This window comes from Oncorhynchus kisutch, linkage group LG17 (genome assembly GCF_002021735.2).
Source record: "Oncorhynchus kisutch isolate 150728-3 linkage group LG17, Okis_V2, whole genome shotgun sequence".
Taxonomy (NCBI): Eukaryota; Metazoa; Chordata; class Actinopteri; order Salmoniformes; family Salmonidae; genus Oncorhynchus; species Oncorhynchus kisutch.
In genome coordinates, this window is record NC_034190.2 from 33565647 (window position 1) to 33582103 (window position 16457).

Below are 16457 nucleotides of genomic sequence, written 5' to 3' on the forward strand. Positions count from 1 at the left end.
CTGCCCTGAGGAGTCAGCCGATTGGTTCAGCTAAGCAAAGTGTGAGGGACAGTCATTACAACCTTGCCTGTCGAACCGTTGGCTATTCAATTATTGCATCTTGAGCTCCTAGAGTGTGCGGCTCTGCCTTTCATTTTCACGTGTTCTACTCCGCTAGCCAGCACCTCGCCTCAACAGGTGTGCGTTTCTTTCGTCGTTCGATTGACAGACAGTCATACCTGGTCTGGAGGCAGGATGTGAGATTGGCGGCGATGTCAGCGGCCGGTCTATTCTGTTTACACAGGCTTCCATGACTCAGCACTATCACATATATGGCGCTTGTTATATTTGCTTGACAGACACTGGTCGAATAGAGGAGGCTGTTCCTGGGGTTAGCTGGAGTGTAGAAGATGGTGGACTTGGCATGGGGACTTTTTATTACCGTAAAAGTTTACAGCCATGATTATGTGGAGGATACTTAGAGCGTAACTTTAAGATACAGGCCTAATATTGAATCTACAAATCTAACTGGAATGGTTATTGCCCATGGTGGTGGGTCTCAGACCAAGGTCAATACAGAAACCATTGTGATCTGTAAGATGGTTCCTATCAATTGGTTTCAATGTCCAAACTACTCTATATCATGATGGAGTCCATCCACGAAGATGTAACCATGGCTCACGACCATAACTCCATGCGGTTTTTCAATTTATTAACCCTCTCCCGCTCGCCGTCTCTCCTCAGATCCAGTGGATGTGTTGCGGATGCTGCAGCTGCCCTCTCTCCCCGAGGGGGTGCGGAAGGTTCCAGGCTTCTGCACCTCCCGGCGCGCCGGTACCGCTGACCATGCCTACCGCATCTCCAAGAAGGCCCAGATCTCTGCCCCTACCAATCAGCTCTTCTCAGGTACCTCTATATCCTCTATATGTCTAACTGGGCCGTGTTCATTAGGCACCAAACGGATGAAAACAGACTGAAACAGGGATGGACTGCCTGTACTTTCCCAATAGGAAACGTTCATTTTCGTTTTCCGTTGCAAAACATTTCAGACGTCTTCCAATGCGTGCGCTAATGAACACGACCCAGGCCTCAAATGAACTAAAGCTACAACATACCTCATCCCTCAGGTTGACTTGGAAAGATGTGGTCGGACATAACCTGTAAATAGGATTGCTGAAACAATGGAAACAGACTGGGGCGCACAATTCATGCCAATTCATGCCTGTGAATTTATTTTTTGTAATGTGTCATGATTGCTATTTGTGTCCCTTTTTTGTGTGCGTTTCTTATCATTGTTGTTTGGTTTTAGGGTTTATTTTCATCTTACAATTACCTTAAGGAGGTTAGTTGGACCATAACTTTGCAGCTTTAGTGCTAGATTGCTTTTGTGTTAGGCATATGATTATTTCGTGCAAGAGCATGTGAAATGTAAATGCCTTTGGAGGAGACGAAACACGTTAAGAGCCAACTAACTACCGTCTGAGACCCTGAAGCGCGTTAGTATTGTAGCACTTCAGTGGTTGAAAGATATCCTGAAAAGTCAAAACGCTCATTTAAGCTCATTTTTTGTTTGTTTGGGTTCTCGATTTCTCTACACCCACCTGTCTGTTCACACTTCAGTCCTTCAAACCCTCGCTTTTAAATTCCAATAAAACACGCAACTGCTAGACAGCCCTAACTCTAATTTTCATGAATTCATCTCATTAATCGTCTGCCCATCCACTGTATCTAATATCCTTCTTCCCACAATGCCTCCCGTTCTCCCCTTTCTGCTTTACTCCTCCTCTTTTCTTCTCTTCATGCCTCCTCCTCCCCCCATCTCCCCCAGGTCGTTTCCCGGAGAACTTCTCCATCATGGCTCTGGTCAAGGCCCATGCGGGCCTCCAGGCCTTCCTGCTGTCCATCTACAGTGAGCAGGGTGTCCAGCAGCTGGGGGTGGAGCTGGGACGCTCCCCTGTCTTCCTGTACGAGGACCAGACAGGCAAGCCCGCGCCCGAGGACTACCCCCTCTTCAGCGGCGTCAACCTGGCCGACGGCAAGTCAGTAACAACACGTCCCGCGGCTCTGTGTTTGTGTGTGTGTGGGGTGTGTTTGTGTGTGTGGGGTGTGTGTGTGTGTGTGTGTGTGTGTGTGTGTGTGTGTGTGTGTGGGGGGGGGGGGGTGTTTGTGTGTGTGGGGTGTGTGTGGGTGTGTGTGGGGTGTGTGTGTGTGGGGTGTGTGTGGGGTGTGTGGGTGTGTGTGGGGTGTGTGTGTGTGTGTGTCAGTGTTTCCATGCATGGTTGTTTTTGTTTCATACACACTACATCATCTGAGTATCTTCTTCATTAGTCAGATTTTGTAGGGTTGTTCTGAGATTTAACTCATTTTGCCTCAGTGTCCCAGAATGGTGGTTTTCAAACCTCTCCTCAAGGACTCCCAGACATTTCGCAATTTTGTTGTAGCCCTGAACTCAGTCACTGATTCAACTGATCAATGGCTTGATAATTAGTGGACAAGTTGAACTTTGGTATGTTAGCTCTGGTATAGTTTAAATGTGTGGATCGGCCAGGGGTCCCAGAGGAGAGGTTTGAAAACCCCTGTCCTAGAACAGTCTGGTTTCAATCGCGTGTGCCACAGAAACACACACACACACACACACACACACACACACGTAACTTAAACAGTGTACATTGGGGTTTCCTTTAAGCAACCCACACCAACACATTACACAGTTGTGCTTTACCTCCTCCCTGCCTGTAGGTGGCACCGCATTGCTATCTCCGTGTCGAAGAAGAACGTCACTCTGCTCCTGGACTGTAAGAAGCGCATGACCAGGGCCCTGCCCCGCAGCAAAAGCCCCGTGGTGGACACCAAGGGCATCACCGTGTTCGGAGCACGCCTGCTGGATGAGGAGGTCTTCCAGGTCAGAGGTCACACAGTCAGGCACTAGTCACCAGTACCATAGAGCTAAACACTGAGTGTACAAAACATTAGGAACAATCTTCCTAATTTTGAGTTGCACCCCTTGAGTTGCCCTCAGAACAGCCTCAATTCGTCGGGTCATGGAGTCTACAAGGTGTCGAAAGTGTTCCACAAGGATGCTGGCCCATGTTGCCTCCAATGCTTCCCACACTTGTGTCAAGTGGGCTGGGTATCGTTTGGGTGGTGGACCATTCTTGATACACACAGGAAACTGTTGAGCATGAAAAACCCAGCAGCGTTGCAGTTCTTGACACAAAACGGTGTACTACCATACCCCGTATAAAGGCACTTAAATAGTTTGTCTTGCCCGTTCACCCTCTGAATGGCACACATACACAATCCATGTCTCAATTGTCACAAGAATTAAAAATCCTTCTTTAACCTGTCTCCTCCCCTTCAACTACACTGATTGAAGTGGTTTTAACAAGTGACATCAATAAGGGATCATAGCTTTCACCTGGATTCAGTCTGTCATGGAGAGAGCACGTGTTCCTAATGTTTTGTACACTCAGCGTACATGCCACTAATACCATAGAGATATACATGTCCCAATGTTATTAGATTGCTTCCTTTTCTCGTCTCCTTCCTGAGAACTGACAGGGGGAAAAACAGAAGGTGGGTCTTACTTCCTACTTTGACCTATCGAGTTGTTACAGGTTTGTGGTCTTGAAGGAAAGGGGGCTAGGGAGTGTGAAGGCTACTGGGACAGCGTTAACGGCCAGCGTTACCATTTTTATTGAGGTGTTCAATCTGCTTCACTAAATAGGCTACCGTGTTATGTCATTACCAAGCTGAGCCACTCACATTGACAGGATAACCAATATTCTTCCTTCGTCTTTATCTTCTTGTTTGTCCAACAAACACCTGATAAACCCCGGGCGTCTTCAAAAGCAGCGGATCTGCTTTCAGCTCAGGAACGGATTCCAATTCAATGACTCTTTCGTTTCAACGAGGTTTTTCCGTTTGTCTTCCCCCACTCCCACACAGGGTGATATCCAACAGCTGCTGATCGCATCCAACCCTCAGGCTGCTTATGACTTCTGTGAACACTACAGCCCCGACTGTGACTCCCCTCTACCCAAAACCCAGTCCCAGGACCCCAACACATACGTGAGTAGCGCGGCAAAACGCTGCATACACTGAACCTGTAACCTTGAAGTGAATTAGGATTCGCCATTACCCTGCTAAAGTCACAGCGGCTCTAAATTGCTTCACTGACTATCAATGCAGCTCACCACAGTCCATCCATGCAGTCCAGCTACTTCAAGCATCACAACCACAGCATAAAACAACATCGTCCCACACAAGCTAATGCAGCAGAACACATTATAGCACGATACCGCCACCCTAAACCCAATAATCGCTGATATTGTGGCATGTCCACGCAAACTCCTCTGCTCACTAAAGGCGGTGAGGCCTCGTCATCCCCAGACATCGACAGCTCTAGGAAGTCATCAAAGTGCTGCTCTGTCCTCTCGCTTTGTGAATTTGTATCTATCCACTTTCCACCTCATCTACGTGTGTTCTGAGGGAATTCAATGAAAAGAGAGCCCACTACAAAACCACACACAATAAAAACAATGCTGTTGCACTTCAGTAATACAGGCAAACTGATGAGACACTGAGCAAAAGTCAAGTCAGGTCAAATTGAGTTTTTCATTTGTTTGGGTTTGTTGAAATCCTGATGCAAGACGTATTGCGATAAAGACAAGCGTTGCATCACCGTTGATTTGAACTCAACTTGAATACAATGTTTTTTTTTAGAACAAAATGGAAGACAGAGAGGTTGGGGAAAGAGGATGATACAACCAGCTTCTCTACTCTTCGTCATTTCATTTCATGACTATGGAGAAGTTTCATGACTATCACAGACATTTTAGAAATGCTGCTGAAATGAGTGCTGTGTGGTTTTCTTCGTTGCGTTTGTTTTCTCATTCATCTAGACCCTCCATGTGTCTCCATTACAAGCGCTCCGGACATTAATCGACACATGGAGGCCTAATGAATCGAAAAACATTGCTTTTATTTACTTTTCCAATCAATGCACTCATCCCCACCATACCCCCCCCCCCCACTCTCTCCTTTCATGCATTCCTCTCCACCCCCTCTACCTTTCTCTCCCTTTCAAAATCACTCTTCGCCCCTCCTGTCCTCCATTCCTCTGCCTGTGTGACCCTCTTGCCCACACCCCCATCTCTCTCAGTACTTTGATGAGGAGCAAGATGACCATGAGTAACTCTATTATTATGGGGGAACAACAGCCCCCCCCCCCCCTCTGTCCACCTCCCCCTCCCCCAACCAGGTGGTAAAGAGGGAGGAAGATAATCAAAATAGAGGGAAAGGAGGGAGAGATAGAGGCACCGAGAAAGAGGTATGAAGGCAAATATAGGTTTCAGGCTCAGTACATGAAAATAGAATGACATTTTTTGTACATCATTTTGTACATGTTTTGCAATGAGAGGGATTTCCGACTTTAAGAAATCCCTTATAGTATTGTGAAAGTTTAGGTCGCCATGCCTCTCTCCCTGTCACTCTATTTCTCCTCTGTAATGCTGCCCTTCTCATGATGTCCTTCACATGACCACTCATCCTCTTACATCACCTCGTTTCACCTCACCTAATCACATTGAATTAACATTGTGTTATTAATGTTGCAGGAATGTCATTTACATGTTGTCATTGTGGTATATATGAGGATGTGTAGGTATGTTTACTACAATGTTGGGGCACTGGGGGTTCAGGTACAGCACACACACTGCCCCTCTCTCCCTTATTTTCTGGGCACACTGCCCCTCTCTCCCTTATTCCCTGGCCACACTGCCCCTCTCTCACTTATTCTCTGGCCACACTACCCCTCTCTCCCTTATTCTCTGGCCACACTGCCCCTCTCTCCCTTATTCTCTGGCCCCACTGCCCCTCTCTCCCTTATTCTCTGGCCACACTGCCCCTCTCTCCCTTATTCTCTGGCCCCACTGCCCCTCTCTCCCTTATTCTCTGGCCACACTGCCCCTCTCTCACTTATTCTCTGGCCACACTGCCCCTCTCTCTCCCTTATTCTCTGGTCACACTGCCCCTCTCTCCCTTATTCTCTGGCCACACTGCCCCTCTCTCCCTTATTCTCCGTCCACACTGCCCCTCTCTCCCTTATTCTCCGGCCACACTGCCCCTCTCTCCCTTATTCTCTGGCCCCACTGCCTCTCTCTCCCTTATTCTCTGGGCACACTGCCTCTCTCTCCCTTATTCTCTGGGCACACTGCCCCTCTCTCCCTTATTCTCTGGGCACACTGCCTCTCTCTCCCTTATTCTCTGGCCACACTGCCCCTCTCTCCCTTATTCTCTGGGCACACTGCCCCTCTCTCCCTTATTCTCTGGCCACACTGCCCCTCTCTCCCTTATTCTCTGGGAACACTGCCCCTCTCTCCCTTATTCTCTGGGCACACTGCCTCTCTCTCCCTTATTCTCTGGCCACACTGCCCCTCTCTCCCTTATTCTCTGGGCACACTGCCCCTCTCTCCCTTATTCTCTGGGCACACTGCCTCTCTCTCCCTTATTCTCCGGCCACACTGCCCCTCTCTCCCTTATTCTCTGGGCACACTGCCCCCCTCTCCCTTATTCTCTGGGCACACTGCCTCTCTCTCCCTTATTCTCTAGTCACACTGCCCCTCCCTCCCTTATTCTCTGGCCACACTGCCCCTCTCTCCCTTATTCTCTGGCCACACTGCCCCTCTCTCCCTTATTCTCCGGGCACACTGCCTCTCTCTCCCTTATTCTCTGGGCACACTGCCTCTCTCTCCCTTATTCTCTGGGCACACTGCCCCTCTCTCCCTTATTCTCTGGCCACACTGCCCCTCTCTCCCTTATTCTCTGGCCACACTGCCCCTCTCTCCCTTATTCTCCGGGCACACTGCCCCTCTCTCCCTTATTCTCTGGCCACACTGGGCTGGACCAACTGTCAAGAGAAGGAAGGAAAATTAATGAATACAAAACAATGGGCAATATATTTTGATATCATTTTTTTGCCATTGCTCATATGATTATTACCCTCAACTTGGAAATAACATCTTAATGCAGTACATGTTTTGTGCCAAAATAAGCATTAAAGGTAGACTCAGTGATAGTGTCATATCCCGGAGTCTGAGTCTCAGTTTAAGCAAATTCTTATGACAAAACAATAGAGCATTTGTATAAAATGACTAGTTGAGGATGGAGAGGGATTATTCAACTCAGGCAGCAGTGGGTGAGAAAGGGCTGCTATGCAATCAGGTGTGTCTGTATTAACGTGTCATTGGCATGTCTGTTTCATTATGGGATTAACAACTGCATTTCTGCTTGTATGTATAAAGGTCACCGCATGCGTCCACATATTTGACTGTGTTATCGGTCTACCTGTCGTTTGGTCTATTTAAGGTCTCAATGAGTCTGTCTATGAGTCTAAATATGCCCGTCTGCCCATTTGTCTGTGAATCTCTCTGTGTCTCGGTTTCACTGCCTGTCTAAATACCTGTGTTTGTTAATGTCCCTTTTTTTATGCTATATTATCCCTTTGTTGTCAATATCTCATTATGTGTAATATACATGTTTCCCATAGCATGTCCAATGAGCTATTCTCTACATATATGCATACAAACTGTACATATTTTTGTATTTGCCTTTCATTTGAATATATCTGTTCCCATCTGTGAATTTTCTTCATCTAGTCACGATATCAGATCACGCCCCAGTCAAACTAACTTTGCGCAGTGCTGCTGCTTCTCTATGAGCTCACAGCTCTCTTGCAGTTGGACGGCTCAGTGCATCAGAGGCTTCTCAGTGTGTCCTTGGCTACAGCTTTACCTGACCGTTATATCCCCAGTGCCTCCGCCAGCCACAGGTTCCAGTTTTCATTAGCACAGAGATGCTGCTTTTTTAAATCTGGAGAATGGCATTACTGGAGAGATCAGCATCCATCAGCACTGTACGTGCTGAGTATTAGGCTACACACTGTATTAAATTGACTGCCAAAAGATCCTTCTACACGGACCCCTGTTGTAATTTGAGCGTTGCCGTTGGCAAATAACTACATTCCTACCCTGTTCCGATTAGTCAAGGTTTCAATTGGCTATAAAATGCTTATTTCCCATCTTTCCTGTGCTACATTGACACAAAGTATTTTTTATAGGTGCCCACTTTCTGCTGTATCCAGTAATGCCAGAACAGTCTCAGTTAATCACCCAAGCCTAAGCCATCTTTAAATCACTGTCTCAAAACATCCACCCTTGTCTTTCTCTCTCCATCTATCCATCCCTTGTCCCTTCATCCCCTCCCACCCCCAATGTATATCTCTACCTCTCCTCTCTCAACACCCACCCACCCACCCTCACAAACTACAACACAACACAACCAATGTGCATAAACGACAGAAGGATGCCAATGGCAATGCTGACAAACGCAAACCTGTAGTAGTTAAGGCTGCAAAACCTGTAGTAGTTAAGGCTGCAAAACCTGTAGTAGTTAAGGCGGAAAAACCTGTAGTAGTTAAGGCTGTAAAACCTGTAGTAAAGGCTGCAAAACCTGTAGTAAAGGCTGCAAAACCTGTAGTAAAGGCTGCAAAACCTGTAGTAAAGGCGGCAAAACCTGTAGAAGTTAAGGCGGCAAAACCTGTAGTAGTTAAGGCTGCAAAACCTGTAGTAGTTAAGGCTGCAAAACCTGTAGTAGTTAAGGCTGCAAAACCTGTAGTAGTTAAGGCTGCAAAACCTGTAGTAGTTAAGGCTGCAAAACCTGTAGTAGATAAGGCGGCAAAACCTGCCCCATCCAAACCTGCGAAAGCAGAGATTGCCAAGCTTGAGGCCAAAGCTGCCGCACCTGCCACAGCCAAACTAGCTAAAACCGAACCTGCTGCCGCCAAGCCCACCAAAGCCAAGCCTTCCCCGGCCAAACAAGCCAAAGCCAAACCAACTGCAATTGAAGTCCTCCTGGCCAAGATCAAACCCACTGCAGTCACACCAGTGGTCAAGCCCACACCTGCCACCAAAAATGGTGGTGGAAAAAAAGTAAATGGCAAGCCTGTAGTAGAGAAGAAACTAAATGGTAATTCCAAGGTCAATGGCAATGCCAAACCTGTAGTTGAGAAGAAAGTAAACGGTAATTCCAAGGTCAATGGCAATGCCAAACCTGTAGTTGAGAAGAAAGTAAATGGTAATTCCAAGGTCAATGGCAACGCCAAACCAGTAGTTGAGAAGAACGTAAAAGGTGAGGCCAAAGCTAATGGCAACGGTGTAGAAGCAGCCAAACCTGGAACCACTAAAGCTCGGACAGAAAAAAAAGTCACCAAAGTTCAAATAGAAAAAACTGTGGTCAGCAAAGTGAAACCAGCAAAACCAGAAACCGAAGTCAAAGTTAAAGTAGTAAAAACCGAGATCACTAAAGCCAAACCAACAGAGTCGGTCGTCATCAAAGTTCCTCCCTTCCCCAAACCTGCACCAAAGAAAGAGCTGCCAGAGAAAACCAAGGTGGCGCTTGATGTAAATAACATCAAATCGATGACCCAAAAAATGCCTCCCTTTGGCAAGACTGCACTCAGTGGCACCGTCGTCCCTGTACCGGAAAAACCAAAGAAGAAACCGGGCAACGGTTATCAACAGGTACAAACAAAAAGAGCCCGTGGTGGCAGTCCAGAGCTGTATCTTCCAGCTATCCCTTCTGGGAACCAGGTCGTTCTCCATCCAGATTTTACTGCAAATGTCCGTTCAACAAGCAGACTTGAAGTGTCTGCTTAAAACGGATAATAGTTTTAGTGCCAAGTTTTAGGTCTAAGAGTTAAGACTTTTTTTTTCAGACACATTTGGTGCGCAGAGAATATTTTTTTTCACACAACGATACATACCTTCACCGTGGGTATATTACTTACAGAGATTACAGTAATACTACAAAGCTGTGACTTATTTGTTTCATAGTCATATCTATAGAATAACTACCTGATTTATACTTGCTGTCTAAATTATACATATCATCATTTACAAATCTATAAAGCTAAAAGATGCAGAGTTTGACGGTTTTGTAGCTGCAATGGTTTTTCAACTGAAACCCCCCGAACCACTATAGAATTTAGTGTAAAACCTAGGTGGTGGACAACCTGGACCTCAGAAAGGAAGTTGGCCCATATCAACCTGGACCCTCTCTTCCGTTTATATATCTATATGATGGTGAGAACCTATATGATATAGCGGTGTAACAGACTGTCATAATGACGCATGGCTACCTGTACAGTCTCCTCTCCGTTTCCTTACAAATTCTCCTTCAAAGCTCCTGAAACTCCGAATCTGTTCTCAACGTTCACACAAGCAAGGCCTGTTGTCTTCTTTTTTTGTGTTTTTTTTTTTTATCATGAAATAATAACGAGTGGTGCGCTAATCAAGTCAATGAGCTGTGTGCATGTCTTTCTTACACGGAAAATTGAAGACAGGAAAACGTACGTACCCACACAATCTGCAGACCGCACAACAACATGTTTCCCATTTCTCTCTGTCTTTTCTTCTCTTCAAAACGTGTGTTCACTCAAAGACTGGGGTCCTTGTCCTGATCATATTTGAGTTAAAATATGATTGAAGCAGTCTCACAGAAATTAAGCACGCTAAACATGCTTAGGTATCAGTTCAACTTCATTCCGTGTACACCGTAAACCTCTGGCTCGATTACTATTCACATGGGTGAGTATGTTAATGTAATGAAGCGCTAAGATGGTTTCTCAACAAAAGAAGGTGAAATGTCGAAACCATATGTATTCCAATTCTCAGATAAGTGTTGAAAACGAGTATGTATTTAGTTCTTGCGAATACCTCTGGAACTAGTTTAACTTGTTCTGTGAGGCTGCTTTTTGTGGTACAAACTTTTTCCCGTGTCTCTGGTTAAAGTCTGGCCCACTTCACGGAGGAGACCGAACAAAATATGCATCCACTATTAATAACAGTGATCATCGATTCTCACCAGGATTTGTCAAGTTGAGGCCTTCTCTAACCTTCTGACATCGGCAGAAGAGCAGACTTGGCCTCATAACCTGTCATGGCATTGTGGCTTTCTTTTTACAGTAGAATTTGTTCAGGGAATTCAAGAAAGACATTTCAGCATGGACAGTTGATCTCGATGATTTCCTAAATCTTGCGGATGGCAACATTTCTAGTCGTCAAGATTTTTTGAACTGCTAAAATGTCTTTCTAACTCAAAGTGTATTTTCTACACTTTGAAAACATGTTTTGCCAGAGAACTCGTTGGCAAAACTCGTTGTTTGTCTTTTTACCTGACAAACATCCCCTGTAATGTGTCTCGTCCCTTCTTTAAACACATCAGTCATGATCCTGACCATCATTAAGCTAACCACCCTTTCTCATTCAAACCTGCCTACCTCCAACTTGGTCCCCCCCCCCCCCACCTCTTCTTGAACTGACCAATCAGGATGTAGAAACGGCAAATTCTGAGGCTGGCCACACCCCTACAGAGTCGGATTATTATTATGAGGAGGCGGTCCTACAGCCAGAGAGTGAGGTGATTGGACAAGAAGTGACCACTGGCCAGGTAAACCGCACATAGCGAAACAGTGGGAGAAGGCCATCACACTAGTTCAAAAGACTCCCCAGCTAAAGTTAATGCACATATTCGTTACTATTATATACTTCCTATTAATTTCTATGTGGAGGTGAGCCCAGCCATCCAGTAGTTTAACAAAGTAGTGTACCAAGTTGTCACGTACTATAACAATCCTAACCAAAAATTGCCACCATTGCTATGAGACATGCCACACTTTTTCAAAGAGGAATTCACCACATTCATTTTGGCCGATCAAACATTTTCATGTGGCTCTCATTTTCCCTAAACCCAAGATCATTTTTAGTTCTCATATCAAGATTCTATTTGATAACACACTTCGTCTTGAAATGAGAACAAAAACCTTGAGAAAATGGGAGTCGCATAAGAATATTTGATATACACAACAATGGAATGGATATCGTGCATTCTCGTTTGACAGCATATCTAACTGCATTTTGAGAGGGAATTATAGTGGCTATCCTCAGCCCAATCAGCCTGAATGTGTGACTCTTTCCTCACAGTTCTGTTTTATGTCCTCTTTATTTTATAGGAATATATTCTTTAATTATTATCTTCAAAGAAATGGTAAAACATTGAAAAAATTTCATTTGAAATTGATTTTTGTTTTCTTATTTTTCAAAATAAATAGGTTACTTTATTTCAATAGCCAGCATTCTATTCAGTCATTTTTTATCTATATAACCAATGTCGGATCTTTTACAAAATGTTTTACATAACCAGCAGTGGTAAGTTGAATAGATAAAATATAAAATAACGTATTAATAGCTTTGCAAAATAGCAGCAGCTTTTGTTTTCACAAAGTGGGGTGCTTCACCTCATTGTGTGTTTGTGTCAGTGAGTCTTAAAAACTAAACTATTATACTGTATGACCTATTAAGGTATTGCTAGCCCACAATTATTCTACTTTCTTTTCTATAACTCAATCATTAGACACAAACACACAAGCTGGTGAAAAACCATAAAAGCTTTGGTGGAAACATGCCATTATTGTAAGCCTACATGTGTAAGAGATGATGGCCTCAGAAAGACCAGGAGGCCCTTAATGAATTCATGAAGCCTTAAGCTTTCCATGCTTTGGTGGGGAAATTACCTGAAGAACTGGCTGTTCTTTTGATGTCCACCAGGTGTCACTATGCTCTATGTCCCTTTGTCAGTGTATGTGTTACGCAAAAGGTAAGACTTACCACGCTCTCTGCCGTCTCCTTTTCTCCCGGTATCTCTCTGCTTCTTCATCTGTCATTCACTGTCATCCTTTTCCCTCTATTGACATTACTGTCACTTTACTTTTCATCAATATCTTGGATTTCTTTTCGATCATCCTCTTCGTCCTCCTCTCTTTCTCTTCCTATCCCTTCTCTCTTTCTCCATCTCTCCTTTTTTTCTCTTCTTTGGCACCTCCATTCCGTCATCGCTCTGCCCCAGGTGGAGGGAACGTTGGTGGCAGAGGAGGTAGAGTTGGCCAAGGAAGGGGGTGAGGTCGAGGACTTTACTGAGGAGGAGTATGTGACCGGAGACCTGGGCATGAAGGAATACGATTATTCCTACAAGGACTACAACGAGCCCCTGCCCGAGGGAGAGACCGGGGGCAACATGGGCCCCGCCCTGTCCGCTGTGACAGACGAGGGAGGCGTAAGTCACTCCGCTTCCACTAAGTCTTGATTTCAATCCTAACAGGATGTGAAATATGATTTGTGTATACCCCGGTGTATACTCTACTTAGTGTGCATACACAAAGAGGTACTAAAGGCGCAGCAAATGATCTGGCTCGGATCTCATTTGTTTTTAATGCCTCTCTATGTGTATGGCTTGATTTGGACTTGCTATTAAGCTTGAGGTTATAGGTCGACCCTGAGGGAAGGATACCCTGAAGACTTTTTTTGTGAGAAAAGTTGGCGCCCAACGAGGGGTTGGACTTACATGATTTGTTTCTACACTTGTAGACACTGTGGTCTCTTTAGACTACTCTTACGATTACAATACTTCAGACATAAAAACAGGGGAACTTTATTGCTTCTACAACCTTGTAAAAAGCAATATTTTTCGGCAATCATTTTATGATTCAAACCCACTCTGTTCGTTTTGCCTTTAGTAGTAAAGACCCCCGGTATATATTCTGTCTGCACTGAATGTACACTATTAACACTATGTTGGTACTATCAACCCAGCACACATCATTTGCAGGTATGTCTCCTGTAACTTGATTATGATCCATTAATTTATTCAGTTTGATAAGGAGCTACAAAATGTCCTATGTAACGATGCCATTGAGAAATGGATAACTGTTGAAATAGTCCCCTTGCTTATACAAACAAACGCTACAACAGCTCATTTCGCCAAGGGTCGTGCCATAGAACCATTTTGAGCTACCTTTGGGTCACGCGTGAACCAACTGTCCACATGTCGTTGCTTTTATGACTATTTCCCACCTCTATGATTATTTCTACCTCACTCTGTTGGCTGCACGTCACGCCGGCAGGTTTGACCAAAGCTCTTGGTGGAGTGTGTGTCGGGTCTGTAGGCATATGCATTGACTGTGCTGTATTGTGGGTTACATGTGTGTTTTCCTCAGGCCTCAGTGAGCGCCGTAAAAGGCGAGAAGGGAGAGCCTGCTGTCCTTGAGCCTGTGAGTTGCCATTCACGTTGTCGTTTAGTTATTCTAGCTACTCCCATGCACTATGACCTCCTCATCTACAAGGGGCACCACCACAGCCAGTAGTCAACATAAGCTTCACAAGAAGCAGTTTAGCGTTCCATTTGGGATTTCTAGGGGAAGAATTAGCAACGTCTAACATTTTAAATGCCACCCCCTCTCTCACACTCTCCGTGTTTTTGTGTTCTTCACAGGGTATGTTGATTGAGGGACCTCCGGGACCAGAGGGACAGGCAGTAAGTGCACTTCGTCCGCCTCTTTCTACTGAATTGTGTCTGGTAGAATAGAGCACCTTTACTTACCGTACTCGCCCCACCATCCTCTCCTTCTCTCTTAGGGTCTCCCGGGACCTAATGGCCCATCTGGCCCTCCTGGCTCTGTCGGTGATCCTGGCGAGAGGGTGAGTCTTAATCTTTATATTTATGTCTGTGTTTCTGATAAAGTTCTATTTTCTATCCGGGTTTGTCGATGGTTGAGATGTAGTTGTCTTGTTGTGGAGGCTGACTGGGCTGTGCTGGTTTCTCCTCCTGTAGGGCCTCCCTGGAAAGGCTGGTATCGCTGGTGCCGATGGGGTGCCAGGCCCTCCTGGAACGTCCGTCATGCTGCCCGTGAGTGCCCTCCTGTCAATCGTCTCCAAGACCCACCCTTACACCACCTCCTGACCTCTGTTTCTGTCCCTCTCCTTCTCTCACTCTGTTTTCTCTCATCGACCCTTCGATCCTCCCTCCCATGCTCCACCTCAGTATTATTTATTCCTCCTATTAGGACAATGGGTTGAAGATGTTGTATTTGGTGACCATTTTTTTCCCTCTCTGTAGTTCCGTTTCGGAAGCAGTGGAGGTGACAAGGGTCCCATGGTCTCAGCGCAGGAAGCCCAGGCTCAGGCCATTCTGTCTCAGGCCAGGGTGAGTGATGAGAGGTTAACACTGTCCGTCCCACTGGTTTATCACACAGCTTTAGCGCGCTCGACAAAACACCCCAAAATGATTTTAACAAACACAACATCAGGACAACAGGCAGGTTGAACGCAATCTCTTTCAGGCAGTGTTCTTTAAGAGGTTCTCATGTTGTTCTTCGGCGTGTGTTCAAGAATGGTCTGAGTAATGGGTAAGTGCTGACATCTTGTTTGTTTCTCCTTTCTCCTAGCTGGCTCTGAAGGGACCACCCGGACCAATGGGCTACACTGGACGCACAGGACCCCTGGTGTGTACCGTCACCCTTCCTCCATCGCATTTCCTTCATTCACAATCGAACGATGTGCCAGAATATTGACCATATACTGACGGTCCCCCTGATCGTCAAGGAGACGAAGGAAACAGATTGGCTGGGCTATTCGATGGACGTCTGTGTGTTCCTCTGCAGTAATGATGGTTTCTGTTCTATCTCAGGGTACCCCTGGAAGTGCTGGGCTGAAGGGTGAAGGTGGGGATCCTGGACCTCAGGTAAAGAGATATCCCAGAACCACGTCCGTGGACCTCTTTCCCATTGTCTGGCTCTGACCACAGACGGGCTTTATGTAGGTTCCTTTACACCACTGTAGTGCTGGTCAGTTCCAAAGAGACGGTTGTTTTTCCTCAACTGTAAAGTGGAGGTAGAGACTGTTTCTCTGTATGTGTTTATTATCGATACTCAATTCAGACAGGCATTCATCACAGACATCTATTTTGTTCTTCAGGGCCCCAGAGGACCACAGGGTTTGAGCGGACCTCCCGGCAAATCAGGAAGGAGGGTAAGTGAGCGCCGTCTGATCCCCGTGACCGTCTTTACGGATGCGGCCGAAACGGCAGCCTATTCCGTATGCGCCCTGGTCAAAAGTAGTGCACTACGTAGGGAATAAGGTGCCCTTTCGGATGCACTCTATGACTACGTTCCGATACGTGCATACTGCTTGTATGCTGAATACTGCTTGTATGCGTGGCAGTACATTACTTCACGCTAAGTGGTGGGCTATGTCTACAGCCATGCAGATTAGATTCTGTGACAGAAGATGTGAACGCTGTGGTTCCCTCTCTCCTCAGGGTCGTGCTGGAGCTGATGGAGCCAGAGGCATGCCAGGAGAGGGTGGGCCTAAGGCAAGCTCTCAGCTGCTAGTTTTGTTGTAAACATCATTTGTGTCTTTTCTTCCCAATTCTGTTTCTATGATCACGCATTTCTCTGAAACTGTCTCTGTGTGGTCAGCACTTTGCATGTGTGCTGCTTTTTAAACATTGTTCAGGTCACATTTGATATTTTTCCGTTCTCAGTGTGGATTGTATGTGACTCAGTCTTCCAACTGTGTCTCGAACAC

At 45.8% G+C, this 16457-nt stretch overlaps 1 protein-coding gene across 5 annotated transcripts in view; it reads left to right on the top strand.

Annotated features, from left to right (window-relative positions):
• LOC109906921 (collagen alpha-2(XI) chain) overlaps positions 1-16457 on the top strand; it is a 48695-nt gene that overhangs the window by 10315 nt on the left and 21923 nt on the right. Inside the window, exons 2-17 of one of the 5 annotated variants that reach the window (XM_031793614.1) lie at positions 724-885; positions 1808-2018; positions 2719-2881; positions 3928-4050; positions 8340-9560; positions 11368-11487; positions 12943-13149; positions 14090-14143; positions 14365-14406; positions 14508-14570; positions 14704-14778; positions 14989-15075; positions 15317-15373; positions 15559-15612; positions 15846-15899; positions 16189-16242. In XM_031793614.1, coding sequence (XP_031649474.1) covers positions 724-885; positions 1808-2018; positions 2719-2881; positions 3928-4050; positions 8340-9560; positions 11368-11487; positions 12943-13149; positions 14090-14143; positions 14365-14406; positions 14508-14570; positions 14704-14778; positions 14989-15075; positions 15317-15373; positions 15559-15612; positions 15846-15899; positions 16189-16242 — 2747 coding nt within the window. The remainder of the gene's footprint in view (positions 1-723; positions 886-1807; positions 2019-2718; positions 2882-3927; positions 4051-8339; positions 9561-11367; positions 11488-12942; positions 13150-14089; positions 14144-14364; positions 14407-14507; positions 14571-14703; positions 14779-14988; positions 15076-15316; positions 15374-15558; positions 15613-15845; positions 15900-16188; positions 16243-16457) is intronic. The other 4 variants (XM_031793615.1, XM_031793616.1, XM_020504741.2 and 1 more) reach the window with 4 other exon arrangements.